A 27,899-nucleotide genomic window follows, 5' to 3' on the forward strand; every position below is an offset into this window, starting at 1 on the left:
CTTCGGGACCCTGGAATTACTGACCCTGCCAGGCAGTTTACAACCCCTAGACTGAGTAACCTGCCAAGGCTGTTTACAAGCATTAACTCCTGCTTCACCTTGTACAGCAAGCACTTTAGCCACTGAGCCTCCCCCCCAGCTGGGCATCTTAATTTTTACACATGTGTATTTGTGTAGGAATGAATACGGCTAGACTACATATTTCATTGACTTCACAACCAGGCTGGGAATGTCGCTTAGAGACAGAGCATTTATCATGAGTGAGAACCAGAATGAGACTCCCCAGCACTGAAAAAGAAACAAAAACTGCAAGGGGTGGGCACACATGCCTGTAATCTCAACCCTTGAGAAGTGGAGGCAAGAAGCTCAAGAGTTCAAAGTCATCCTCAGCTTCATCCTCAGCCGGGTAACAGAAGACCTGTTGGGACTGTGGACCCAGACCCTGGATTTCCTGTAAACAACCTGTTGTGCTTGCAGCTGCTCTGAGAAAAACAACTTGCTTTCCTGTGTTTGCAGCTACTCTGAGCATGAGACCCTCAGGAGTTCCTAACGGCAAGGGAGTGTTTTCTGATGGGTTTGGCTGGGGGCGTGGCTGTCAGTTAAGGATCCATATCTAAGCGGTTCTGGTATACAATAAAGGAGGCATTCTTGTTTCAAGGATGACCTGCCTCTCTGTCTGGGTGTCTTTGTGTGTTTCAATCTCCAGGACCTTTCCCAGCTCGTGAATGGTCCCATAGTGCAGGCTCCACCCTACAGGCATAGTACCGTAGTACACATAGTAGTGTGGACAGTACAAAGACCCAGTCTTCAAAAAAGAAATCTGTGAACACCTTGTTAGATAGCCCCATGATTCCCATTTTACAGAAGAAACTTACGAACTGACGCCAAATAGCTTGTTGAAAACTTCCTATCTATGCTAAGCCAGAGCTGAAACAGGTTTGTCAGAAAGTGTCCTAGCAATAAAACAAAATTGAAACTGTCCTTTGGTCTCTTTTTTCTTTCTTCCTGTTACTTTATGTCCCTACCCAATCCTTTCTGCTGAAGGGAAGCCCTCCCTTAGGCTTCATTGATGAGCTTTAAGTGGTCAGGGTCTCTTGTCATGTACCTGTTTGTACATATCAAGTCAAGACCACCCATACGAAACAAACTAAAACAAAACAAAAACAAGCAAGCAAGCAAAAACCGGCTTTGTAACCACTCAACACAACACCCCCACTACAAACATCACTTCCATATCCCCTGGAAGGAATGGCAATGAGGAATGTAACAATATAATAGGAAATGTGAAAGGTAGGAACAATGCCTTGAAAATTATTAAGTTGGTTATCCTGGAGGAAAGGGACTGGGATGTCGGGGGACTAGGAGAGTTTAGTTTGGGCCCTCCTCCCAACCTTTTCTTTATGTCTCATCCTTTTTATGTCATAGTCTCTGCAAATAACCCTCTGCTCTCCTTATGAACTGTTTTCATCTGAAAGGACTCAGCATGGCTTGCCTATCCGTCTAGGTCTCTCATCGCGACACACTTCCCTGCCTGGGATCCACTGCCCCTCGTGGCCCCCGGGCCACTGGGGGACCTGCGGCGTTTTATTTTTACCATAACAGTTATTAATAAGGAACATTTTTTTAAGAAAAAAAATCATACTTGCCCAGGTTGCACTGGCCTTTTCTCTTTTTAAAGAGATTGATTTTTATTATTGTCAAGCACAAATGAGTCTGTGTGCAAGTATGTGTGGGTGTCCTCTGGGGTCAGAGGCCAGATGCTGGATCTCCTAGAATCTGGGGAATTACAGGCAGCTATGACTCATGGGACATTGGTGTTGAAAATTAAACTCAGATCTTCTGCAGGAGCAGCAGTGTGTGCTCTTGGTTGCTGAGCCAAGTCTCCAGTATAGTCCTTTTGTGATTGGCGGCTGTGAGTCTCCTGGTTTGTTGTTTGCTTATAAAAACACTAACACATTTGAAGTTCAGTTCCGCATTTCATGTACCTCCACACTTTGGAAGCTGAGGCAAAAGGATAGTGAGTTAGAGATCAGCTTGAGCTATATAATAACACTCTGTCTCAAGAAAAAAAAAAGAACTTAATGATAATGATATAGCTTTAAAATGTTCAATTTGCTTGATATTCTAGCCTTAGTTCAAGATAAGGGCTTACTATATTTCTTGTTTACCACCGCCAATTTGTGTTATAATTGCTATAAATTCCTATTGTAAAGTGACCCATGCTAACCTATTTGCAGCACTTTGTGACTTGACAGTTTGCATCCATCCATATGCTCAATAAATAAACTGGTGTTCTGGGATGACCTAGCCTAGTCTCTGTGTGTAGCTGTGGCAAGAAATGTACTCCCTCTGACCTTCATTTTGTGACAAAACGGAAGGAATGACCAGTACTATCTTGATTAGCTTCTAGGTGCCTGCAGGGGAGGTGGGGGCGGGGTGCTGGGCAGCCATCTTTGTGTCGGGCAGCTCCCACGTGCCTGGCGTCCGCGGCCACCTCTGTGCAGGGCGGCGCTTCCGCCGGCGTGCGGGCCGGGATCCGCAGTGGTCTGCGGGCGATGGAGCGGCTGGCGGGCTGTCGGCTTGGGCCATGGATGCTGCTATTGCTCCTGCTCCGGGTGCAGGCCCGCCAGAAGGAGTCAGGTGGGCTCCGGGCAGGGCCAAGCCTGCCGCTGCGACTTGGGGTGCGCTTGGTTCCCGAGGCGCTCGCTCCTGCCCCCCGGCGCGCGGAGAATGCTGTGTGGCTGCTGCGCGAGCTGGGCGGCCAGCGTGGGCGGGGGCGAGCAGAGTTGTCTGGGCTTCTGCTGCTTCTATCCCTGGACCCATCTTCCAGAACTGGGGGGTGGTAGGGAGAGAGAGGGACGTCCCCTGTGTTTTGCACCCTTTTGAGAGGGAGACTCCTACCTGTTATGACAGAACAACAGATGAGGGAGGGTTATGTCTAAGACTTTGCATTGGTTCTCTCTCGAAGGGGCTCAGTTTGATTAGGTGAGAATCCGTGTCGAAGTCCACTGTATCCATAGCCGTTTAAGGCCGAACATTAAGCTTGTGACTTTTCCAATTTCTTAGATACCTGATGGCCCAGGTAGAGGAGCAGACTTGACTCAAGCCCCGACAAGTTACACAAAGAATCCTTCTTGGCATTTCGTTTCCACTACTGGGAAAGGAAGGGGATTTCTGCAAGTGTTGGTCTTCTGTTGCTTCTGCCTGCTGCTTGCACATGCGAATGCCAAGGGTATTTTGTTAACTCTCATTTCCTTCACTTTTTGAAGGCTCAAAATGGAAAGTATTTATTGACCAAATTAACAGGGCTTTGGAGAATTATGAACCATGTACAAGTCAAAACTGCAGCTGCTATCACGGGTGAGTTCTTTAATGTGTCCCCGAGAGCTGGATTCTTGACCTAGGGAAACTTTCCAAAGTCCTGCAAGAGATCTTGATGGCAGTTATCAGTGATCTAAGGATGTCGTGAGAGCTGAAGGGGTACCTTAGGTGGCTCTTCTGCCATGAGAAAATGCCCTGGGAGGCTCAGTATTCTCCACATGGCCTCTACTCCCTGTGGGATTTAGCAAATGTGCTTTTCTATTTCACCCACTTGACTGAAAGCATCTTAGGACCTGAGTCTATGTCTTCTCTCTGGTGCTGACTCTCTGCAATTGCTTGTTGAAGGAATGAGCGTATATATCACCTATATAATATAATCAGTATTTCCTCTTGGTTTTTAATCTTTAAGGTATGCAAGTTTGGCCTGGGTTTAGTATAGTAGAAAGATAAGCCCGTGGACAGCAAGCCTGAGGGGTTCTAACCTAAGTTTCCCACTGACTACCCCTTATGGCAAGCCATGTCATTCCTCCGAAAGCTCAGATAAACAGCAGTCCTTGCCCTTCGTCTTTCTAAGATTCTTCAAAAATTCTCCTGATGCTAACGATACTTCTTGAAACTTACATGGTGCTGAACTTGAAAAGAGATGTAAAGTAACTGATTTCCTGGTGACTGCAGCGAATGCTGGGGAGCACTAGCCTCGCCGTTAAAATAAAGGAAAATAGGACATCTGTGAGATGGCGGGGCTATGGTCGTGGGTGTGGCATGAATAGGCCATGGGGGGGGGGGGCAAGCCTGATGGAGGAAGGAAGAAGAAACATGGACTTCTTCTTCCTGTTGCTTTGCTATGTTTGACACTTTGCTTTTGTGGTGTTGGAGACCAGACCTAGGACCTTGCCCATGCCAAGCAAGCACTCTTAACTGAACTACGCCTCAGCATCTTGGATTGTGTGTGTTGTGTGTGTTTGGATATGTTTCTTTCAGGTGTCACTGTGCCTTATTCTGCAAAGTCTGGGTCTCTCACTGAACCAGACTGGGGCCAGCGAGCCTTTGGTGATCTGCCTCTCCACCCTCCACAGGGCTGGGGTTATGGCTGTGTTCACTGATGCTGGGGTTGTGAACTCAGAACCTTGTGCAAGCCCATCTTCCCCAGGTTCTGAGTTTGATCTTTTTTTTCTTTAGTTACCCATAGTGCTTTTAGAAGAGTTGCTCATTCTTATCCATTACTTTCCCCTGTTTAGTTTATTCTTTGAACAAGATGCACTTGGGAATAGACGGAATTTATCGGAATTTCTTGGCCTGCTTTCCTCAATGGTTTCCATTCTTTCACAGCGTCATCCAAGAGGACCTCACTCCTTTCCGAGGTGGTATCTCCAGGAAGATGATGGCTGAGGTAGTCAGGCGGAAGCTAGGGACCCACTACCAGATCATTAAGCACAGATTATTTCGGGAAGATGACTGCATGTTCCCCTCCAGGTAAGATGAAGACGTATCTTCTGGTATCTTCTAAGGATGCTACATGTTGGCTAATGATACTGTCAAGTCCTCCTAGATGCCAACTTAGAAGATTAACGAGTGACTCTTTCCTCCTATTTCAGGAAGTGTGGATAACTCACCTTGCCTGGGATTTTATATATTTTTTTATTACCAACTATTTTATGCAATCTATTGTACATCATTAATTTTGATGGCATTGGCTCTGCCTTATGTTTCATTTATTTATTTATTTGTTTGTTTGTTTGTTTGTTGGCTTGGTTTCACAGGCTATGAAGACTAGACTAATGAAACCTGGTAGGGTAATGTGGGCTACAGGAGAAAGTGAAGCAGAGGGATTTATAAATGTGTGTTGTGAGCCAGGTATTTCTATGCAGGTTTATGACGGCATAGTAATAGCTCACTGTATGGATTTCTTCATTTAGTCCTCTATCAGTGAATATTTAAATTACTCCTTACAAAACCTCTATAAAATCTGACCAATACAAGCTTTACTATGCTTATATATGCATATACCTCTGCGCACACTGGTCATGGACATGTACACGTGTAGGCTGAATTCCCAGAATAGCTAGGCTAAGTACTGTATTTTGTTTTTTGTTTCCCATGCTTTTTAAAGATTTTTAATTAATTCATTTACTAATTTATTTGAGACGGTGTTTCATTATGTAGCTCTGGTTGGCCTGGAACTTGCTACGTAGACCAGGCTGGCCTTGAACTCAGAGTTCCACCTGTTTCTTTCTCCATAGCACTAGGATTGAAGATGTGAGCCACCTTGTCTGGCTCTCATGCTCTTAAGTAAACCTTATACCCTCTACTACAATGCAGTGTATTAGACTTTTAGAATCTTTGTCAATCAAATTCTAAAAAGTTATCTGATCTCATTGACACTTCCTTATTATTAATACATTACATACACAAGTATTTTATGTTTATGAACCATTGATTTTATTTGGCAGTTATCTTCTTACATGTAAAATATGTATGTAATATTTATAAATAATATTTAATAATTATAATTGTAATAATAGACTATAAAATAATAAGAAATAATATTTATTTGGTAGCTATCTCCTTGTGTGTTAAACTGTTTTAGTCTGGCATGGTGGCTGAAATGTTGGGTCTTGGGAGGCAGAGAAGGAAGATGACCAAAAGTTTGAAGCCAGATGGTCTATGTAGTAAGTTACAGACTAGCCATGTTGCCAGAAAATTCTGATCAGTTTGTGAGCTGCTAGATCTGTCAGCTCCTGGAGCGGTGGCAGTAGGACCTCAAAGGATAGGGCAGAAACAAGCCAAACATTTTCCCTTTCTTTCAGAAAAATAAATAAGTTCTCTGAGGCTTCTCAGGGAGTGCAGTGAGAAAGTGGTGTTTTAGTCTTCATGATTTTATCGTCCGTTTCTGTCTTGCAGAGCAAGTTTTGATAATGATCTGTATTTAGGTTGAATGTATGAAAGGTTTTCCTTCATCAAGAGCTAACCTTGGAAGAAAGTAAAATGGTACCATTGGTAGTTTGAATGTAATTTGCCCCCATAATCTTATGGAGAGTAGCACTCTTTGGAGGTGTGGCTTTGTTGGAGTGGGTGTGGCCTTGTTGGAGGAAGTGTGTCACTGTGGGGGTGGGCTTTGAGGTTTCCTATGTTTAGAATTCTGCCCAGTGAGTCAGTCGACTTCCTGCTCCCTTCTGGTCAAGCCATAGCCTGCACCACATCTGCCTGCGTGTCACCTGTCATGACACTCACTACGTCTGCCTGCATGCCACCATACTTTCTGTCCTGATGATAAAGGATTGCACCTCTGAACTATATGCCACCCCAATTAAATGCTTTCTTTATAAGAGTTGCTGCTGTCATGGTGTCTCTCCACAGCAGTGAAAACCCTAACTCGGTATGTTAGTCAGCTTCCCGCTACTGTAACAAAACATCTGAGCCAAGTAAGCATAGAAGATCGTTTTATTTTGGCCCACGGTTTCAGTCTGGTCAGTTGGCTTTCTTGCTTTGGGGTCTGTGGTTATTCAGGGCAGCATGGAGGGCAGTACTGGGTAGAGAAACCTCCTTACACTCCGTCACTTGGGAAGGTGAGGATCCCGGGAGGGAAGGAGAGAATGCAACAGCTCACGCTCTCCTTGGAAGCATGGCTTCTGTGATCCAGAACCACCCTATCTTAACTGTTTACCGTCACCTTCCAGCCAAGGACCAGACAACCCAGATCCAAGCTATAGCAGTGTCTTCGTGTGGGAAGGAACAGAATTAGGAAATAAGGTCTTCACTTTCTCTATTAAAATTTGCGTCTTTTCTACTGATTAAACTATTCTGTGTCGTGGGAAGAAAGACTGGGTAACGATCAGAGAAGTGATGTGTGTAGAAGTGGTATTCTCTTCAAATTAGGACTGTGGAAGCAATTTAGCTAAGAACAGTCAACTGTGCCTTGTGAAAAGGGGCATAGTCGCTGTAGAAGCATTGCATTCAGGGGACTGTGCAGTGGGCTGACAGTCTGGGCACTGGCTTGTTTCACTGTAATGTTAGCATCCTTCCTCGCCCTGCAGCTTGCAGGCACGACTCTTGACGATTTTGTGTTTTTGTCTGGTTGACAGGTGTAGTGGTGTCGAACACTTTCTTTTGGCAGTGATTCAGCGTCTCCCGGACATGGAAATGGTCATCAATGTACGAGATTATCCTCAGGTTCCTAAGTGGATGGAGCCAACCATCCCTGTCTTCTCCTTCAGTAAGGTGAGCACAGGAAGGGCCACATGGGAACAGAGGGTGAGATCCTCCGATAGGAGCAAGAGATCTTCATCGGCAGTCTGATGGGTATTGGTGAGGATGAGGCTGGCCATCATCCAGGAATGAACTTGTTCTGTGTTAATTCACAATCACCGAACCATAAGACTGGTAAAATAGAGTTGAAGACCCATATGTAATGTAAGAAGAGTACCTTAGCCTAGTATCTATGGCTAGGGAGAAGGGTGCCTTAGGAGCCTACAGCTCTCACAGGAATCCAGGAAAGCTCACATGCTTAGTTAGGTAGTGCTGTCATTTGAGAAATGTTTCTCACATTCCTATAGTGTATCCAGTAGCCACAGTGCTAAGTATCCTCGGTCCTGTCTTTGTCTGTGTCCTAGGCACTCAGCATAGCTGAAATCTAACATTGAAGGTGCTGGGTAATACATGGTTTGTGTCTAAACAGTGTATTGTACAGATGGGCCTAGGGTGACCAAGAAGGTGAGTGAGAGGGAGTTAGGATCCTATTAGGGAGGATAGAAGTGGAGTGACACCTATGGACTTGGAGAATTTGGGGCAGGAAAGCAGCCTGTCTGTACTCAGGCTCATGCAGATGCTGTATTGGCAAGGAGTGCCTTCTGTAGAAACCAGGTATGAAGCATCCTGAATCGGGTGGGATGGCTGAAAGACAGTGGGTTTAGGACGACCATGGACTTTGAGTGAAGGAACAGGTGCTCTGGTTTGCTTTCTCCAACATAGTATTCTTTTTTCCGAGACAGGGTTTCCTTGTGTAACCGCCCTGGCTACCCTAGAACTTGCTTTGTAGATCAGGCTGGCCTTGAATTACAGACATCCACCTGCCTCTGCCTCCCAGGTGCTGGGATTAAAGGTGTGTGCCACCAATGCCCAGCCAAAGCAGCATTCTTAATTTTTTCTTTCTTTTTTCTCTTTTTCTTTTTTGTTTTTGTGTGGGGACAGTTGCACATGGATGTATATGTGTGGACTCTTAGGCCAGAGGTCAATACATGGATGTACATGTGTGGATTCCGAGGCCAGAGGTCAATACATGGATGTGTGTGTGGGCTCTTAGGCCAGAGGTCAATACATGGATGTATATGTGTGGATTCCGAGGCCAGAGGTCAATACATGGATGTATGTGTGTGGATTCTGAGGCCAGAGGTCAATACATGGATGTATGTGTGTGGATTCTGAGGCCAGAGGTCAATACATGGATGTATGTGTGTGGATTCTGAGGCCAGAGGTCAATACATGGATGTATGTGTGTGGATTCTGAGGCCAGAAGTCAATACATGGATGTATGTGTGTGGATTCTGAGGCCAGAGGTCAATACATGGATGTATGTGTGTGGGCTAGCTCAACCATGGGTGTTGTTTCTTAGAGCTATCTGCCCTGTTTTTGAGTCAAGATCTCTCATTGGCCTGGAGCTTACTGATTAGGCTGCCTGGCAGGGCAGCAAGCCCCAGGGGTCTACTGTGTGCCACTGTGCTCAGCTTTTTGTGACTTCAGGGACTGGAACTTGGGTCTTCGTGCTTGCAAGACAGACACTTTACCTTTCGGGCCGTCTCCTAGCCACCCCCCTCTCTTTATCACAGTGTTCTCGAGAGACTTACTTCCTGTGTTTTAAGTGGTTTATGCTGGTTTCTCAAAAGCTGGTTCCAGTGTGATGTCACTTTTATTGCCTTTGTTTTCCTGTTACTTCCCTCCTGGCTCTCACAGTCTCTGACAGCAACATCCAGAGGAGGAACTGCAGTCTGTTGGCTTTGGTTAACTGTGAATTTCCTACTGAACAACTGCTTTGTTGGAGATGCTTGATGGGTCACCTGGGACTTTCTAAGTGCTTGAGAGGAGTTAGGCCTTACACCTGGAGTTGCAGTGGAGAAACAGTGGGTTAAAGGCTTTGTAAGTAGCTACATAATAGAGGCAGCCATAGGTAGGAACAGAGGATTTTAAACTTTTACCCAAAAATATGTGTGTTGGACTTGTTGGCTTCGGCCTGTAAGATCCCTGGCTTATCCCAGCACTGAGGAGGCAGAAAGGGAAGGACCACTATATTAGAGGCCAGCCTGGTCTATGATAAGTTCCAGGCCAGCCAGAGTTATTCAGTAAGGTCCTATCTCAGACAAACAAACACCAACGAAAAACAAAAAACAACAGCAAGCACCCCCCACCCATGTATGTGATTAGACTCCCTGCATTCTTCCGTTCTTCCCTTGGTCCTTCTGATCCATGCACAGCCAGTATGAGCTCAACAGGGACACCCACAGTGTTAGGTGACACCAGATCATGACTTACTAGTCATCAGACAGTTTCTTATCAAGCTGTTGTAAGTCGTCTTGGGTTTGGAAAATAAACCCATAGGTAGAGTTAGGGATTTTATTCCCCCATTCCCTGGACGTGGAGGCATACAGTGGAGCACTCACTTCTGGCAAAGAGGAAGAGTCGGCGTTCAGACCACCATGATCAGTGTTATTTCCTGATTCTTACTCTCAGAATACCCCCTGGGAAATAACTCAGAACTGGAAAAGCAGGGGAAACACGAGGATGTAACAGCAGTTACGTTTTGACAGAACTGATTATTCATAATTGGGAATATTATCCTTCCTTCCTCAAATAAAGAAAAAAACCTCCAGAATTTTGAAGAACTGAAAAACTTGACCTTTAATATGGTTAAAAATTCTGGGATTTAGAGAGTGTTACTTTTTTTCCCCCTCAAGACAGGGTTTCACTGTGTAGCCCTGGCTGTCTTAGAACTCACTGTATAGATGTGGCTGGCCTCGAACCCACAGAAATCCACCTGCCACTGCCTCTAGAGTGATGGACTTAAAGGTATGCACCACCCCAACCCGGCATATCTGCTATTTTTACCCCTGGTAATTCTTGCCTTCTAATGTCTACAGTCTAGGCATAAGAGGTGATGCCTTAGCCAGGCAGTGGTGGCGCACGCCCTTAATCCCAGCACTCGGGAGGCAGAGGCAGGCAGATCTCTGTGAGTTCGAGGCCAGCCTGGTCTACAAGAGCTAGTTACAGGACAGCCAGGGCTGTTACACAGAGAAACCCTGTCTCGAAAAAGAAAAAAGAAAGAGATGATGCCTTGTGGTGTTGGGTATTGCATTTAGGGCCTCACTTGTGGTCAGTAGGTGCTCTATAAAGTGCTCTGTCATGGAGCTGTGTTCTCAGAGCTAACCTCGCAGACAAATGCAGTATTTCCCTGATACCATGAAGGCCTTTATCCCAACTCTGTATAATGAGTGCAACCGGCTGCTTCTCATTCTCTCTCAAAACTTACTCAGAATGCCTTTCTGTTTCTGTCAAAGACATCGGAGTACCATGATATCATGTATCCTGCATGGACATTTTGGGAAGGGGGCCCTGCTGTGTGGCCACTTTATCCTACTGGTCTTGGACGGTGGGACCTCTTCAGAGAAGATCTGCTAAGGTAGGTCCTTTGGAAAGGTTTTGTTTCTCCCTCGCTGTGAGTTTTCATGGGGTAAGCAGCAGAATACAGTCAGTAATTTAAGATTCCCACCTGGGCTGGGGCGATGGCTTAGTAGGTAGGGTGCTAGCTGTGCAGCCTGAGGATATGAGCTTGGCTATGGAGCATCCACGTAAAACTCAGGCATAGTTGTGTGTGCCTGTAACCCCCAGAGTTCCTGGGGCCAGAGACAGGTGGATCCTGGGAGCTCCCTGGCCAGCTAGCCTAGCAAAAATGGCCAGAGCCCTGTCAGTGAAACACCTATCTCGAGGGAATAAAGTCTGACAGCTATGTCTTCTTCTAGCCTTGTTATATGCTCACGCATAGAAAGGTATACACACACACAATATAAAAGTCAGGAGACTGTCACGTAGTATGAGCAGTTTTGTGTGTATATAAGTATTCCTGTCAGGCCCGAGGACACTTACCTTGCAGGCATGAAGCCCAGGATTCGATGCCCAGCACTGCACAGACTGGTCATGGTGGCTCATGCCTGTAATCCCAGCACTGGAGAGGTGGAGGTAGGGGAATCCCAAGTTCAAGACCAATCTCAACCATGTTTGAGGGTAGCCTGGAAATAAGAAGACCCTACTCAAATTTTAGAGATCCCTATCAAAAAGGGCAGAAGACACTATCCTAAATTGTCAGCAGTGCCTCTCAGGGAAGGGTTACAAGAGTCTTTAAGCTTTTTTAAGATGATTTTTTATTTTATTTGCATGTTTCCCTACACATCTGCATATGTACCACATGCACGCCTAAGGTCCCCTAGGTAGAAGAGGGCATCAGATCCTCTAGAACTAAGAGTTACAGGTGGTTGTGAGCTGTCATGTGAACACGGAGAACTGAACCCAGATCCTCTGCAAGGGCACCAAGTACTCTTGACCACTGAATCATCTCTCCAGCACCATTTTCTTTTAATTTTTTTTTTTTATTTTAAATATTCTTAAACACAGGGTCTCACTCAGTGCCCCAGCCTGACCCGGAAGTTGTTATGTAGTTCCCAGGCCAGCTCAGACTGGAGCAGCCCTCCCGTTTCACTCTGCCGAGTGCTGGGTTTACAGGCGTGAGCCGCCACACTCCACTGTGCGTCTTTATCTTGAGAAGAGAGAGTAAATTAAGTGACCTTGCTGTGAGGAAGGGGAGATAATCTGTTGAAACAGTCTCACTTTGTAATCCAGGCTGTCCTTGAATGTGTAGCTCAGACTGGGCTCAAACTCCTGATCTTCCTAGATACTGGGGTTTGCCTTCCCAAATACCAGCCTTATAGGTAGTTACTGCTCTGTTTGGCTTTTTAAAATTACTTGGAATGTGCTTGATAATTGGTGCTAATGCTGGGTTGTAGTGGACCCTTAGGTATATTAAGGACAAGTATATTCCAGATCCTCGGGACCGAGACATGCCTTGGCCTACTGACTCCATCCTACCAGACTTCTCAGGGTCTGGCCGTCTACACTTCCTAAACTAGCTATATCTTACAGTCATGATTTTCACAGTATCGGGGTTACGCTGGTGGTGCCCTGCCCATGGAGTCTTGCCATGTAAAACAAGCTCATCTTGAATTTGCCATTGGCCAGCTTCAGTCTACTGAGTGCTGGGATTACAGGCATGTACCACCGTACCTGGCTTATTGGTACTTACTTTTCCAGAAACACAGTCATTATAGGTCGTCTCTAGGATGCAAAGAGGGCAAATAATGTAATTCATCTTGTTCCCAGAGTCTGTTACCTTTACAAGTGTGGCTGGCGATTCAGAGGGGGCTGATTAAAACACAGAAGTGCTCTGGAGACGTGGCGTGCCTTCTGTTCCATCGAGCGAGCCTGCTCAGGCTTGGTAATACTGATACTTGGACTGGGTAGTTCTTTGTGGTAAGGAGCTGTCCTGTTCCTTCTGGGATATTTAACGTCTCTGCCCACTAAATGCCAGTAGCAGTTCCTCAGAAATGTTTCCAGACGTAGCCACATGTCACGTGGGTAGGTAAGCGAACAGAGACAGTGCCAGGAAGGGCTACAGACGTGGCTCAGCGATAGAGCACTTCCCTAGCATGTGCAAGGTACTGGCCGAAGCGTCCAGTGCTGTGAAAAGGGGAGGAGGACCCAGCTACGTGGAAGAAATGAATGGACAGTTTCATTTTATTTACTTTTGAGACATACAGCCTAGGTTGACCTCAGATTCCCCTTGTGGTGACCTAGTCATCTTTCTGCTTTTATTTCCCAAGTGCCGAGCTTGCAGATGCGTGTCAGCACTGTTGGAAGGAAATCCTTTGACAAATTCTTTCTTAGGTTTAACTGATGTGTATGTGTGTTTCTGTGTGTGGGGTTATGCACCAAACGCAGTGCCCTCAGAGGCCAGAAGAGGGTGTTGGGTCTGTGGAGCAGGACAGTTGTTAGCTGTGGAACATGAGTACTGGGAACTGAACTCAGTACCCTGCCAGAGCAGCACATACCCTTATCTGTTGAGCCTTCTCTCCAGCCCTGAGAACGTCGTCACTGGAGTCTTCCCCAGCTGCTGTGGGCAGGGGGGATTCCAGGTGCTTTTGCAACGCTTTATGCTTTACCACAGACTCTGAAACAAATGCCTGTGTCATTCCCACTAACTCCAAAAGGACAAAACCCTCCAATCAGTGGATAGTTTATACATCCGAGGAATAAGAAATAGTTCTGGCCTTGGGCTGGAGAGTCAGATAAAGTTGTCACAAACAATGGCTACAGTTCTAGCACCCAGGAAGCAGTGGCGGGGGCCTCACGCAAGCTTTAAGATAGCAGGGCTAAGGCGGGGGCTGGATAAATGGCTCAGCGTTTAAGGGCACTGACTGCTCTTTCAGAGGACCAGGGTTCAACTCCCAGCACCTTCATAGCAACTAACAACTGTCTGTAACTCCACACAGACATACATGCAGGAAAAACACCAATGCACATTAGAAAAAGAAAAGTGGGGCTGGAGAGATGACTCAGAGGTTAAGAGCACTGGCTGTTCTTCCAGAGGTCCTGGGTTCAATTCCCAGCAACCACATGGTGGCTCACAACCATCTGTAATGAGATCTGGTGGGTGCCCTCTTCTGGCCTGCAGGCATGACTGTGAGCAGGACACCATATATATAATAAATAAATAAATCTTAAAAAAAAAAAGAAAAGAAAAATGGTTAGCTTCAGCAAAACAGCGAGCTCTAGGCCAGTAAGGGCTGCACAGTGATAGCCTGGCTCAAGACAAAAAGAAAGTGCTATCTGGGCCTGGTGGTATATACCTGGTGCAATCCCAGCGCTTGCAAGGCTAAAACAGGAAGATGGCAAGTTCAAGACCAGCCTGAGCTACTGGGCTACATAGCAAGTCCCAGCCTTGGATACACAGTATGATCCTGTCTCCAAATAAAATGAAAAGATAGGACTGGAGATGTCTTTCGTTGGTAGACTGCTTTTCCGGCATGCCTAGAGACCTAGGTGTCTTTCTCAGCACCGCTGGAAACCAGGCAGTGGTGCCATTCACCTGTGTCCTGGCACTTGGGAGGCAGAGCAAGGAGACTCAAGAGTGTGAGGCCAGCCTGAACTACATGTAGCCCTTCTGTAAAAAGAAAGGAAAATAAAGGGTTAAAGGATGGACCAGGTTAGCCGAGGGCAGAGGTCTGAGAGCCTTGGAAGGACCAAGCATCGCTCTCAGGTGAGTGGAAACAAGAAGTATGCCACTGTCTGAAATCCTCCTAGACCTCAAAAAGTTCACATCCTGTGTTTTTCTGTTTCTATAATACAGCCCACTGTCCCTCATCTACTCCAGTTCAGCCTTCCCCTACATAGAGGAAGACACTGCATAGACTTCTGTGCAGGGTGGGGATGTTCCTGCAAGGGCAGTTAAAAACTATGTGAATTGTAGCAAGGAAGGCTGGTCATGATAATATCCACTAACTCCTGCCTTTCAGGGACTTCATCTTTCTTAGAGCATCATGAAGCCTTAAGAATCCCAGGGTTTTTTCAGATAGCATAGTACATAACATCTGGTGCTCTTTGATTTATTCCCAAAGCATGAAGCCAGGAAGTGAATTCCCTTTCACTCAGTTCCTTCGCATTTCTTGTCACGTGCTATTTTTATTAATAGCCTTCTCCTCAGAGAGGAAACCCTCACTGCCAGCTCAATGGTCCTATGAATGCCATCTGGACCATGTTTCAGTAAGTTAATGTTAGTGGGTTTGTGAATTTGTGGCTATTCCTGGCAAGCCCCTTCAGAACATCAAAACAGTAATCGAAGGGTTTGTGGTTTTACTCATGGCTTGTTTCAGTAGCCTTGGACAGGTTTATTTAAAGGTACAAAGTTCTGAACTAATATTCAGAAATGGTTAAAACAGATAGTCTAGGAAAAAGCCCTAAATCTAATTTAAAAAAAAAAATGTATTTTCAGGTCAGCAGCACAGTGGCCATGGGAAAAGAAAAATTCTACAGCATATTTCCGAGGATCAAGGTAATTATGTTTTCTGACCTGTAATAACAATATTCTTCCAAGCAGTGGGTAAAATTATGCAGTCTTGAGGGTCTAATGTATCCTGTTGCTCAAAGGGAAAGCTAAAATAACCAGGAAATGAACGAGGAATGATAACTAGGTGTAGGAGCACACAGCTGTAATCTTGCACTCAAGACGCATGGGCAGAAATGGATGTGGAATGATGACCAAGCGTAGTGGCACCCATCTGTAATCTTGCAATCAAGAGACAGAAGTAGGACTACAAGCCCCAGGCCTTCCTCGTCTTCAGGATTGGGTTCCAGACCAGCCTGGTCTATAGGTTAAGTTTCAGGCCAGCCTAAATCTCATAGTGGTTTTCAGGCCCACCAGGATTCTATGGTGAGACCTGTCTCAAAACAACCACCATCACCACCAACAACAAAATGCGTATTGGCAGGATCTTAAACCTGAGAAGAATCCAGTTGTGCTGGTTAGTTTTTGTCAACTTAACCCAAACTAGAGTCACCTGGGAGGAGAGAACTTCCATTGAGAAAATACCTCCCTCAGATCACTGTACAGCCATGCCCGTGGGGCAGTTTCTTCTTTGGTGATTGACGTGGGAGGGCCTATCCCTTGGTGGCCATGCCTCCCTGGGTATGAGGTCCCAGAAAGGATAAGAAAAGTAGCTGAACATGACCCTGGCTGGAAACAAGCCAATAAGTGACTTTCCTCTGTGGTTCCTTCTTTTGCAAAGTTGCTCCCCAGTTTTTTCAAAGATCAATTGTGATCAGGATATGTAAGCCATTCAGACCTTTCTTCCCCAAGTTGCTTTTGGTCATGGTCTTATCACCACAAAATAAATAAATAAATAAATAAAACAAAATAGGGCATCAACTATTTGCCGAATCACTCACAATTAAACTGGAATTCAAAGAAGTCAAGTCCCCAACAGTTAACTCATTCAGTCTTTGTAGCAGGTAATCACTGTGGTCTTGTCTTTTTTTTATTTGTTTGTGTATATTTTGAGACAGGGTCTCACTTTGTAGCCCTGACTGGCCTGGAGCTCTCTATATAGTTCAGACTGGCCTTGAACTCACAGAGATCCTCCTTGGCCTCATGAATACTGGGATTAAAGATATGTGCTTCTATGCCTAGCTTGTTTTCAAATTTAAATACTATATTCGTTTTCAACTTTAAATATTATATATTCATGGTTGGCAACCAAGAATAGCCATCACAGTGCACGACAAAGGCCGTGTAGCTATTTTTTTGGTGAGTGGTGGTTATGTAGCCACACAGCTGTAAAAGGCAATGATGATAGATATTGGTTGAACCGTCTAAAAAAGAAAACCATTCCCTGAAATAGAGCTGTGGTGACTAGAACATCAGTGCCTTAGGGTTACTGTGATGAAACACCATGACCAAAAGCAACTCGGGGAGGAAAGAGTTTATTTCCTTCACAGTTCCACGGAACGGTTCATCATCAAAAGCCAGGAACTCACAGCTAGGAACCTGGAGGCAGGAACTGATGCAGTGGCTGCAAAGGAGTGCTACTTACTGGCCTGCACAGCCTGCTTTCTTACAGAAAGCAGCCCAGGGATGGCACAGCCCACAATGGGCTGGGCCCGCCCCCATTGATCACTGATTAAGAAAATGCCTTACAGCCAGATCTTAGGGTGACATGTCCTTAACTGAGGCTCTCTCCTCTCTGATGACTCTAGCTTACAACAAGTTGACGTAAACCTAGCCAGTACAATCATATTGACCAGATGCAGGCCATATGTGGTGGCACACACTTATAATCCCAGTGCCTGGGAGATACCAATCAGGATCAGGAATTGAAGGCCACATTGGCTATATGGTTAGTTCGAGGGTAGCCTGGGCTACATGCAATCCTGTTTCAAAACAGTAAAACTGGATGTAAGTAAAGAAAGACGCAATACTTCCCATCTTTGATGTGTAAATTGGGAGTAGCCTGAACCACCAAAATGTTGCACTACCCACGATACCCTCCCTTTTCTGTACCAGACCCAGAGAATTACCCCATCTGTGGCAGCAGCCACCTCCCTGGCCAGTGCTGCTCACCTTTTAGGGACTTGGGACATTATGGTGTAGGCTACGTAGATTTATGTTCTGTATTTTCTCCGTAGGACAAGCCCAGAAAGAGATCCCCTCATTCTTCTGTCTCGGAAAAATCCCAAACTCGTTGATGCAGAATACACCAAAAACCAGGCCTGGAAATCTATGAAAGTAATCAGCCGCCGTCTGACCAGAACCACAGCAGTGGGGACTCAGAGAGCGGTGCCAGCCGGGTAGAATTTCAGATTAGGTGTCCGCTCAGCGGTGAGATGACCGTGGAGCAAGTTCCGTGCACCCGCATTAGCGCGTCTGTAACACTCTGTCTTCAGACTTCACTCACGGTGCTGTGCCGAGTGTGTCAGCCACTCGGCCAGATAGGAAATGTGGGTCTGCCCAGGTCCTTACTGCATGGCCTGCAGTAACGGTGAAAGGAGCAGGCAGCTTCACAACATGACTATTTCCTAGTTATTTATGGACACCAAAATTTGAATTTCATGTGAGATTTGAATTTCATGTCTTTTCTTTTTTCTTTCTTTTTTTTTGAGACAGGGTGTCACTACGTGGCTCTAGCTATACTGGAACTCACTAGATCAGGCTGGCCTCGAACTCGTAGAGATCACTCTCTGCCTCCCAAGTGATGGGACTGAAGTTGCATGTCACTATACCTGCAGTTCATGTTATTTTTACATACCAAAGATATATTTCTTTCTCTTTTCCCCCCAGTCCCTTGAAAATGTGAGACTATCTAGATCACGAGTTCTATGCCATCACATGGCGGGCTGGATTTGGTCTGTGGGCTATAGTTCAGCAACCCCTGGTTTAGATGAATGGTTCTCAGTGGCTGAAGAGTAAAACCTACGAGCTTAAACAGTGCGTTAAATGACTAAGTGTCTGGGGCCAAAGTTCCAGGAATCTTCATTTCCTTAAAAGATGAAAAATGTGACCTTTAGTTTTAAGGTCCATCTGTCCTGACTGTGACTTCTTGTCATAAGTAAGAATTTAAAATCCTAATTTTCTCATTTACAATTTCAACACAGCGTATGAGAAAAAAGGTTTAAGCTTCATGGAGAAAAACCCAGTGTATATCTGAAATTATTTGCATAAATTTTATTTATACATTTTCATTGTTGCCATAGTGGGGATCAAACCTCAGAGCACTAGACAGACACTCTACTTGAGCTACACCATTAGCCTGTTTTGTTTTTAATTTAAATTTTTTGTTTTAGCCGGATGGTGGTGGCACATGTCTTTAATCCCAGCGCTCGGGAGGCAGAGATAGGCAGATCTTTGTGAGTTTGAGGTCAGCCTGGTCTACAGAGCTAGTTCCAGGACAGGCTCCAAAGCTACAGAGAAAGCCTGTCTTGAAAAAAGAAATGTATAATGTGTATGAGTGTTTTGCCTGCATGTATGTATGTAAGAGTACATGTATGTGTGCCTGGTGCCTGCAGAAGAGGGTGCTGGAGTTATAGACAGTTGTGAGCTGCCATGAGGAAGCTTGGAATTGAGCCCAGGTCCTCTGTAAGAGCAGCAAGTACTCTTAACTACTGAGCCCTCTCCAGCCCCACCCTTAGCCTGTCTTATGCAGTTTTAGTCAAACTGGAGCAAAGGAGTTTAAGAAACCTTAACACAAATATGCACAGGAATTCAAGAGCATCCACAGTTAGTGACTTTGAGCCTAACCGGGCTCTGAAACCCTATCTCAAAACCTAAACTAAGCAGAAGGGTAGCACCAGCAAAGAGATGAAGAACCATTCATTTAAACCAGGAATTGCTAAACTATAGCCCACAGACGAAATCCAAGCTACCATGTTCTAGCTGTTCCCACACTTTGATTCAGCACACAGGTTGTTAGCATCCTCCTATAGAGGGGACGGTGAAGCAAACGGGCAAGAGCAGGCCAGAGGCGCTTGGACAGCTCCCAGTGACTGCTGCCAAGTGGGAACGGGAGCTTGCTTTGCTAGGTCTTTGTTATTGTTACTGTCCTTCAAGAAAATTTAGAAATCTGGATTTTCATGATTGATTGATTGATTGATTGAATTTGAGATAGGGTCTTCAGTAGCCTAAGCTGGCCTTAAACTTTTGATGCAACTTAGGGTGGTGTTGAACTGATCCTCCTGCCTCCACCTTCACTTGAACTTCAACAGTAAAATCCCCTATTGGGATTACAGGCATGGTGTGGGCTTTTGTGAGAAATCTCATGCCACCTAGTGAAATGTTAGCAGAGGCTCAGTGAATGTCTCTGGGAGTTCCGGCCGTGAGCTCCATGAGTCAGCGCTGGTGACTGTGTATGTGTAGTTCCCACGGAGGGAGGTGCGTGATGCATCATGGCCTCTTAGTCCAAAGGAAGGTAGCCTGACTTCAGGTGAGTTCAGACTCAATCCAAACAGACCTGAGTCCAAACTATTTGCTATTAAGATAACATGACACTGAGCAAGTTCCCACTGGAAACCTTGGGCTCCTCAGTGGTCTGGTGAAGAGGATAACGCCTCCTGGGCGTATTTTGTTCGTCACGATGCTTCAATGAGGTGATGTTGGTGAAATGTTTTAATAGTGCTAGTGGTGAGAACTTCTTTTCACCTACAGGATACCTTGGGAAAGCCAGCTGCTAAGGATGTTCACCTGGTGGATCACTGCAAATACAAGTAAGGCTTCCAGTTACTTATGTCTGTATTGCTTTCTAAACTCTTCACTTTGGAGACTTTCATCTCAAGTGTTAGTTAATTTGGTTGGCTTTCCCTGAGGCATGCAGTGCACTGACTTGAGTTAATTACCATTCCTTAAAGTGGCAGGATCACCTCTCTCCGCCGCCCTCCTCCCAACAGTTAGATTACATATTTGCCATAGTGACGCATGTTACAATGCGGAGCTCCAGGTACAACTTGGCATTGGAGCATGTGCATGATGGAGGCCCTAGGTTCATTCCCATCATTGCAACAAACAGGCAAACTGAGGCTGGGAGGAGGATTTGAACTGGGACTCGGGAGTGAGGCCGTTGGTTATACCCAGTGGAACTTGCAGGGTGGTGCTCCTCTGTTGGAGACGGTCACTAAATGAGCAATGCTGAGACGAGAGCGGTCCTCTCAGAGCTCTCTGCGGTCCTCTCGGAGCTCTCTGCGGTCCTCTCGGAGCTCTCTGCGGTCCTCTCGGAGCTCTCTGCGGTCCTCTCGGCGCTCTCTGCGGTCCTCTCGGAGCTCTCTGCGGTCCCCTCAGAGCTCTCTGCGGTCCTCTCAGTCTCTGCGGTCCTCTCAGAGCTCTCTGCGGTCCTCTCAGAGCTCTCTGCGGTCCTCTCAGAGCTCTCTGCGGTCTTCTCAGTCTCTGCGGTCCTCTCAGAGCTCTCTGCGGTCTTCTCAGTCTCTGCGGTCCTCTCAGAGCTCTCTGCGGTCTTCTCAGTCTCTGCGGTCCTCTCAGAGCTCTCTGTGGGGAACATCTTCTCGAGGACTGCTTAGCTTAGACTTGTCTCCCTGTGCCTTGGAAGAAGAGGTGATATCCAGAAGACGGCCTGTCTTTGGCCTGGTGGACTGATGATGGGAACAAAGATTTGGGAGCCTGACACTGTATATAACTCAGTATGTAGCCGGGGTGAGCTTGAGCTTCTGTTGCTTTTGTCTCCACCTCTCCGAGGCTGGGATCATAGGTGTGTTCCACCATATGGAACACGTGGAGTTCTTTACTCTTTTCAAAGCGTATTTTTTACATTTATTTATTTTGTGTAGGTGCTTCGGTGCCATTGCATACACGTGGAGGTCCTACTACAACTCAGTAGGATCTGTTCTCCCCTTCACTCTCCAGGCTCTGAAGATGTGATGCAGGCCTCAGGCTTGGTGGCGATCACCTGCTGAGCCACTTTACAGCCCAATTTTATTACTTTTGGTTTTAATGTATATCATTATTATTTCATACATATATATATATATATATGTCTAAAATCTATAAAAACAAAACCAAACTTTCATTCTTCCTGATCTTATCTGTTTTCTACCTAGCACATAGCTACTGGTCTCACATAACTCTTTCTGGAGAAATTATTTCTTTTGTTTAGCTGATATTCCTGAAACAACCCAGGAAAAGCAAGGGATTTATGGAAACTGCACGGATATATACTGATGTGGTTTTGAAGACTGAGAATAGGGCATGGTGGCTCAATCCCTACAGCCTCAGCACTTGGGGGAATGAGGCAGGAGGATTTCTGAGTCTAAGTCTAGTTTAAGGTGAAGTGCAAGACTATGTTATGGTTAGGGTTTCTTTTTTTTTTTTTTTTTTGTTTTTTTTTGTTTTTCGAGACAGGGTTTCTCTGTGCCTTTGGAGCCTGTCCTGGAACTATCTTTTGTAGACCAGGCTGGCCTCGAACTCACAGAGATCCGCCTGCCTCTGCCTCCCGAGTGCTGGGATTAAAGGCGTGCGCCACCACCGCCCGGCCTATGGTTAGGGTTTCTATTACTGTAGTAAAATACCATGACCATAAAGCACTTGAGGAGAAAGGCTTTATTTCAGTTTCTAGCCATCATCCAGGGGATTCAGGGCAGGAACTCAAGGTAGTAACCTGGAGCCAGGTTAAAGCAGAGGCCACAGAGAGGACTGATTACTGGATTGTTGCCTTTGGCCTGTTAAGCCTGCCTCCTTATATGACCCGGAACAGCCTGCCCACAGGCGGCATCACCCCCATGAGCTGGGCTCTCCCATGCCAATCACTAATCGAGGAAACGCACCTACTGACTTGCCTATAGGTAAACTGATAGTGGAGTCTTTTCAACTGAGTCCTTCCCAAGTGATTCTAGTTGGTGTCAAGGTGACAACTAACCAAAAAGGAACTAACTCAAAAAAGGAACGAATTATAAAAGGGAAGGAGGGAGATCCTAAGAGCAGAGCAGGAGTAAGGGAATGGTGTGGAGAAGGGGGAGGTATTCTTTGTGGCGGCAGCTGCGGAAAGTGAAGTGTGCTGTCTTCTCTTTCTCAGGTATCTGTTTAATTTCCGAGGTGTAGCTGCAAGTTTCCGGTTCAAACATCTCTTCTTGTGTGGTTCGCTGGTCTTCCATGTTGGTGACGAGTGGGTTGAATTCTTCTACCCACAGTTAAAGCCATGGGTTCACTACATCCCAGTCAAAACAGACCTCTCCAATGTTCAGTAAGCACTTACCTCCCAACTACAGTTTCCTATGGCCATTTCCTCCTAAGTCTCTTAAGTGACTACTTATGTTTCCTCAGGGTGATTTCATTTTCAATTTTCAATGAAATCTCCCCCCGCCCCCCATACACACTGTATACTGCTGTGTATTATCCAGGCAGGGATACATGGGATTGAACTTGAAAAGTGCTTTAATTCACAGTGCTGATTCTAACGTAATGTGTACGTGAAGTGAGAGGCTTTGCTCTTTCAACAACTGAAGATAGATTTGGCCTTGTTATGTTGTTGGTTAGTGAAGCCTTAGCAGAGTCTTTCATGATGGGAGACAGAAAGAGGTGTGGAGAAGGGCCAGGAATGGGAACCAGTTCCCTCCTCTGGCTAGAACAAGAATTTGGAGAGCAAGTTGGAAATTAAATATTTTTATTTATTTATGTGTGTGTGTGTGTGTGTATGTTGGGGGAAACACTTGTCAGCGAGCATATGCACATGCCTTTGTATATGTAGTCAGAGAATAACTCCAGGAGTCTGGTCTTGCCTTCTGCTTGTCTCGGCAACTGTGATGTACACTCCAGGCTGACTGGCTCTCGGGCTTCTTGGTGACTCTCCTGTCCCTGCCTCCTGCTGAGATAACAAGATGGCCACCACATTCAGTTTTCATATGGGTTCCAGGGTAGACTTGTCTTGTCAGGCTGTTGCTGCCACCTGCTGAGCCATTTTTCTGGCCCCAGAAATGATTTTTTTGTTTTTTGTTTTGTTTTTTGTTTTTTTGAGACAGAGTTTCTTTGTAGCTTTGGAGCCTGTCCTGGAACTAGCTTGTATAGATCAGGCTGGCCTCGAAATCACAGAGACTCGCCTGCCTCTGCCTTCCGAGTGCTGGGATTAAAAGTGTGCACCACCACTTCCCGGCTAGAAATTATTTATTATACTTGGTTTATTATGATTATTGTAACAATCTTACTTTAACTTGTATTTTTCCCTTTGTCTTTTGTATTTTTTGAGATACCATTTTATGTAACTCAGGCTGTCTTCAAACTTGCTATATAGTTGGGGTGGCCTTGAACTCCTGATCCTCCTGCTTCTGCCTCCCGCGTGCTGGGATTATCAGCATACACCATGCCCCATCATTCCTGGTTTTGTATATTGAGGTTTTATCTTTGCTGTTACTTTAGCTCTTTAGGCAGGCACCCTGATAGCTTTGTTTTAAAGAAATCATCTACAACCTACTTATCTACAGATTTATCTATTGTCTTTCTTACTTGGTATTATGAGTGTGGTTTATATTTTAAAAGCTCAAGATGTGTGTGTGTGTGTGTGTGGTGCATGTGTTTGTTCATGTGTATATGAAGACCAGAGGTCAACCTTAGGTGGTGTTCTTCAGGGGCCAAACCTTTTGTTCTCTTTGAGACAGAATCTCTTGCTGGGACCTTGTGCTCGCTTATTATAATTGGCTGGCTGACCACAGCTCCAGGGATCCACTGGTCTCCACCTTACTAGCACAGGAATCAAAAACACAAGCCACCATTCTAGGCTTCTTCCGTGGTACTGGTGTTGAACACGGGTCCCTGTGCGTGCATGGCTAACGCGCTAGCAGCAGAGCTACCTTCCCAGCCTCTACAGTGTCATGGTTCTTGTCATTTTAGGGAGCTGTTGGAATTTGTAAAAGCAAATGATGATATTGCTCAGGAAATTGCTAAAAGGTAAGCTCTATTCATTTGTCCTTTTTTGTCCTCATCTGTCCTAAAGCTTTCTAAATAGAGTTACATGATAATGTCCATACCTCAGCTTCATTACAAAGGTAACCCAGAGTTAAAGCTGTCCTGCAGCCAAATACACAGTCCACAATTGCTCCCCGTTTTACACAGATTTCAGTCTTTTACAATTCATTTTACTTTTAAATTATATGTCTGTGTCTGGGTATGTGCACATCAGGGCTGGTGCCCAGGTCAGAGGCATCAGCCCCCTGGCACTGGAGATAAAGCAGTATGAGCTGGTCCTTTGCCAGAGCAGTACACCCTTAACCACTGCACCCTCTCTCCAAGCCCCAGACCTCAGTCTTTGAGGAACTAAGACAGATGTTTTTAGCTGAGCGTGATGACTCACACCTGTAACCCCAGCAACGGAGAGACTGAGTCAAGAGAACTGCTTTGAGTTCCAGACCAACCATTTGTAGGCTTGTTATTTTTAAAGCTTATGATGTAAAATGCTCTTGTTAATCTTATCTCTAGGGGAAGCAGGTTCATCATCCACCAGGGCTATGAAGTGAATTTTAGGCTATCCTGAAGTAAAAAGTAAGACATCTCAAAACTCCAAATCACACCAAGACAAAACAACAATGACAAACTTAAGTGTTTATAATGAATATTGGCTGGTAATAATGCTTGATTTTTAAGCATAATTAAGTTCTATTGCTAAATACATACATAGGGATAGGACAGTTACAGGGTTGGTTGTGAGGTGCAGGTGAATTAAATCAAATAGAATACTCAGAACAAGGCTCATGGTAAAGCAGCCTAACCATTTGTAGGCTTGTTATTTTTAAAGCTTATGATGTAAAATGCTCTTGTTAATCTTATCTCTAGGGGAAGCAGGTTCATCATCCACCATTTGCAGATGGACGACATCACCTGTTACTGGGAGAACCTCTTGACTGAATACTCCAAGTTCCTGTCCTATAATGTAACACGAAGGAAAGAGTATGGTCAGATCACTCCCAGACTTCTGAAAACTGAACTGTAGTCATCATCGGAGGGCCGGAATCTTGACAGCGGATCTGTGATGTTCTGTGGTGACATGTGTACCATGAGCGTGACAAGTAGACTTTGAACACCTTTGGCCAAGCCAAACTTCTAGTTTTCCTTATCATGTTGTATCCGAAGGGAGTAACAAGAACGATCTAAAATGTACGTGATGAACAGCTCTCCGACATCATGAAAGACAGATTTGGAACTGCATTCCAACCTTCATTTTTCTCATGACCAATCACAGCGTGTGCCTCAGGTCATCTCCATGTATCCTCACTGTGAAACTGACTGGCTCCGTGTGAAGACGCCCTTTGTCCTGTTATTTGGGGCAGACCATCCGTCGTTTGGTATGATTCATATTTGCAACTTTGAAGTTATTCTAGGCTTGATGTCTGTTGCTTTATTTTAATGTAGAAATCCTATGGGGTTTGTGAAAAGTACCGCAGTGACCATTTCCTGAAGAGTCGAAGGAAGCAATGGCTGTGCCCTGCAGCGCTGTTGGCGTTCTCTTTTATAGAAGCATAAATTCTTTGGCCCTCAGGAGGTTTCTATAATGCTTCAATTGCATGAGTAAGTTTTGCAGTTGGGTTTCAAGGGCCCATTTTGTGCCTTCATGCCCTTTTTATTCTCTAAAGGAGAGAGACAAGGAGAGAGATTTCTTAATACATTTAGGAAGCAGTCTTGTTAAAAAAGCGAAACAATGTCCCGTTATTCTGACACTTCTGAAGTAGAGGCCGGAGGATGAGTTCATGGCCACCATCAGCTATACAAGGGTTCAAGGACAGTCTGACTACACAAGGGCCTGTCTCATAAGCCTTTGATTTTGCCTTCTTAAGTTAGCAGCAGGACCATCTCAGTTTGCAGAGACCCTGATCTTCATATGTGAACACATCATGAAGTGTCAATTCATAGAGCACTTACTTATAGCTGTCATTTTTACTCCTACAAGAGGTATTTTAGTGTAAATCATCATTGGAGTACTTCCTTATTTCCCTTCTGAAACACATGTATGGACAGTTAGTTCAAGTTACATTTCCGACATCACCTCTCTGGGCTTCATTCTTGGTCGCTAGGGACTATTGTAACAGTCTGCTCGTGCCTGTATGATACGCTGTCACACTGTGGTGCAGTTACTTGGCTGTTTCTTCCGCTGTTCCATAAGCTTATTGATGGTGAGAACGATGTTTCGCTGCTCTTGGTGTCCCCATTATCTAGCAGAGTGCCTCACACAGAACAGTTACTGAAGAACCGTGGGGGGGACGGGTGAGTGGGGGATGGACTGACACAGTCACCTGACTTAACTAAATTCTATTTTTAAATTGCTTGGTTACTGACTGCGGAGTGGATGAGATTCATTAGAAGAAATGGATGAATACAGATCGTCTCTTGCCCTCTTGAGTAGCAAGGGGTATCTTTGTTTTGAAAACAACAAAAGTCCCTTGGGTTTTATACTGTTCTGTGTACCTCAGTGCAGATGGTTTGAGAATGACGTGTAACACTGTGTAAAGTGAATGCTTTTGGAAATAGTTCGTGTGCTCATACTTGGGGAGATTTTGTTAGCGTTCATGCTAGCTCCGCTCCAAACTTACCATTTTCTCCTCAGAAAAATTCATCCTCTCTACTGTGGAAAAGGTATAACCAAATATAATGTGTTTTCTAAGAGTTGTACTTGGTGAACCTGCCCAAGGGAACCTGCCGACTCAAGAGAAAATTGACAACAGGAAAAGCTGTTGGGTTTAGAATTCAGCTCCATGGGCTGGGGAACAAGGAGTGATTGGTTCCAAGCAGTGATGATTGAGATCCGTCACTGTTGGCTACCCTGTTTGCAAGCCATGTCCTGAGGATGAAAGAGCGGTGTGTTAAAGTGTGCTTTGATCACTCCCCCACGACAACCTTTGAGACCCTTCAGAATGATCAGAGTACAGGAGAGGCAGAGTACTTTCCTGTAGTACAAGAAGGTAAGCTCTGATGCCCTGGGAGAGAGATGAGCAAGAGCAGGAACGGGGAGCAGAAGCCAAGGTCCGAGGTAGCAAAGGCAACTTTACAAATGAATTGTTGAGGCTGGAAAATAGCTGAGCAGCAGAGCACTTGCCTGGCATAGGCTCAGTTCCCAGTACTGCCTAATACAACAAAATCAGTCTGTAGGGTTAGTGAAATGTATCTGTTATCATTTGTGTCTGTCTACAGGGCACAGGATCCTGAGGATATTTGAGTTATATGTAAATGATTTTGTCAATGTCTGTCCAGCCTTTGCCCTGTCCCCATTCGGAGGCTACCCTGATTCCAGAATGACTCTAGCTCCAGATCTAAGGATCAGTCCCAAGACCTCAAGAATGGAATGGCAGATAAATGAGAACACTCAGCTTTTCCTTCAGGTCAGGCAGACAGGCAATGCAACCATTTGTTGGTCTTACCAGCCTTATGACCTTCACCCCAGTGCCCACCTTTGAAAAAAAAAAGGGGGGGGGGAACCAAACAGGTGCGAACTAGAGCCAGGTATTAGGATCTCAAT

At 45.3% G+C, this 27,899-nt stretch overlaps 1 protein-coding gene across 2 annotated transcripts; it reads left to right on the plus strand.

Moving 5' to 3' along the window:
* The first annotated feature begins 2,506 nt into the window (after positions 1-2,506).
* On the plus strand, positions 2,507-27,049 carry Poglut1 (protein O-glucosyltransferase 1). Of its 2 annotated transcripts, XM_041673396.1 has the most exons (11): positions 2,507-2,640; positions 3,270-3,360; positions 4,651-4,794; positions 7,404-7,539; positions 10,866-10,987; positions 15,407-15,466; positions 17,596-17,695; positions 20,108-20,166; positions 22,479-22,646; positions 24,287-24,343; positions 25,226-27,049. In XM_041673396.1, exons 1-11 carry the CDS (start codon positions 2,556-2,558, stop codon positions 25,380-25,382), a joined length of 1,179 nt encoding a protein of 392 aa, XP_041529330.1. In that variant the 5' UTR covers positions 2,507-2,555; the 3' UTR covers positions 25,383-27,049. The 2 variants fall into 2 exon arrangements, with proteins under 2 accessions (XP_041529330.1, XP_041529331.1); XM_041673397.1 differs by lacking the exon at positions 3,270-3,360 and having other exon boundaries at positions 2,511-2,640.
* The last annotated feature ends 850 nt before the right edge of the window (positions 27,050-27,899 follow it).

This window comes from Microtus oregoni, unplaced genomic scaffold (genome assembly GCF_018167655.1).
Source record: "Microtus oregoni isolate MIOR12 unplaced genomic scaffold, Mior012 000023F_ref0000262, whole genome shotgun sequence".
Classification (NCBI taxonomy): Eukaryota; Metazoa; Chordata; class Mammalia; order Rodentia; family Cricetidae; genus Microtus; species Microtus oregoni.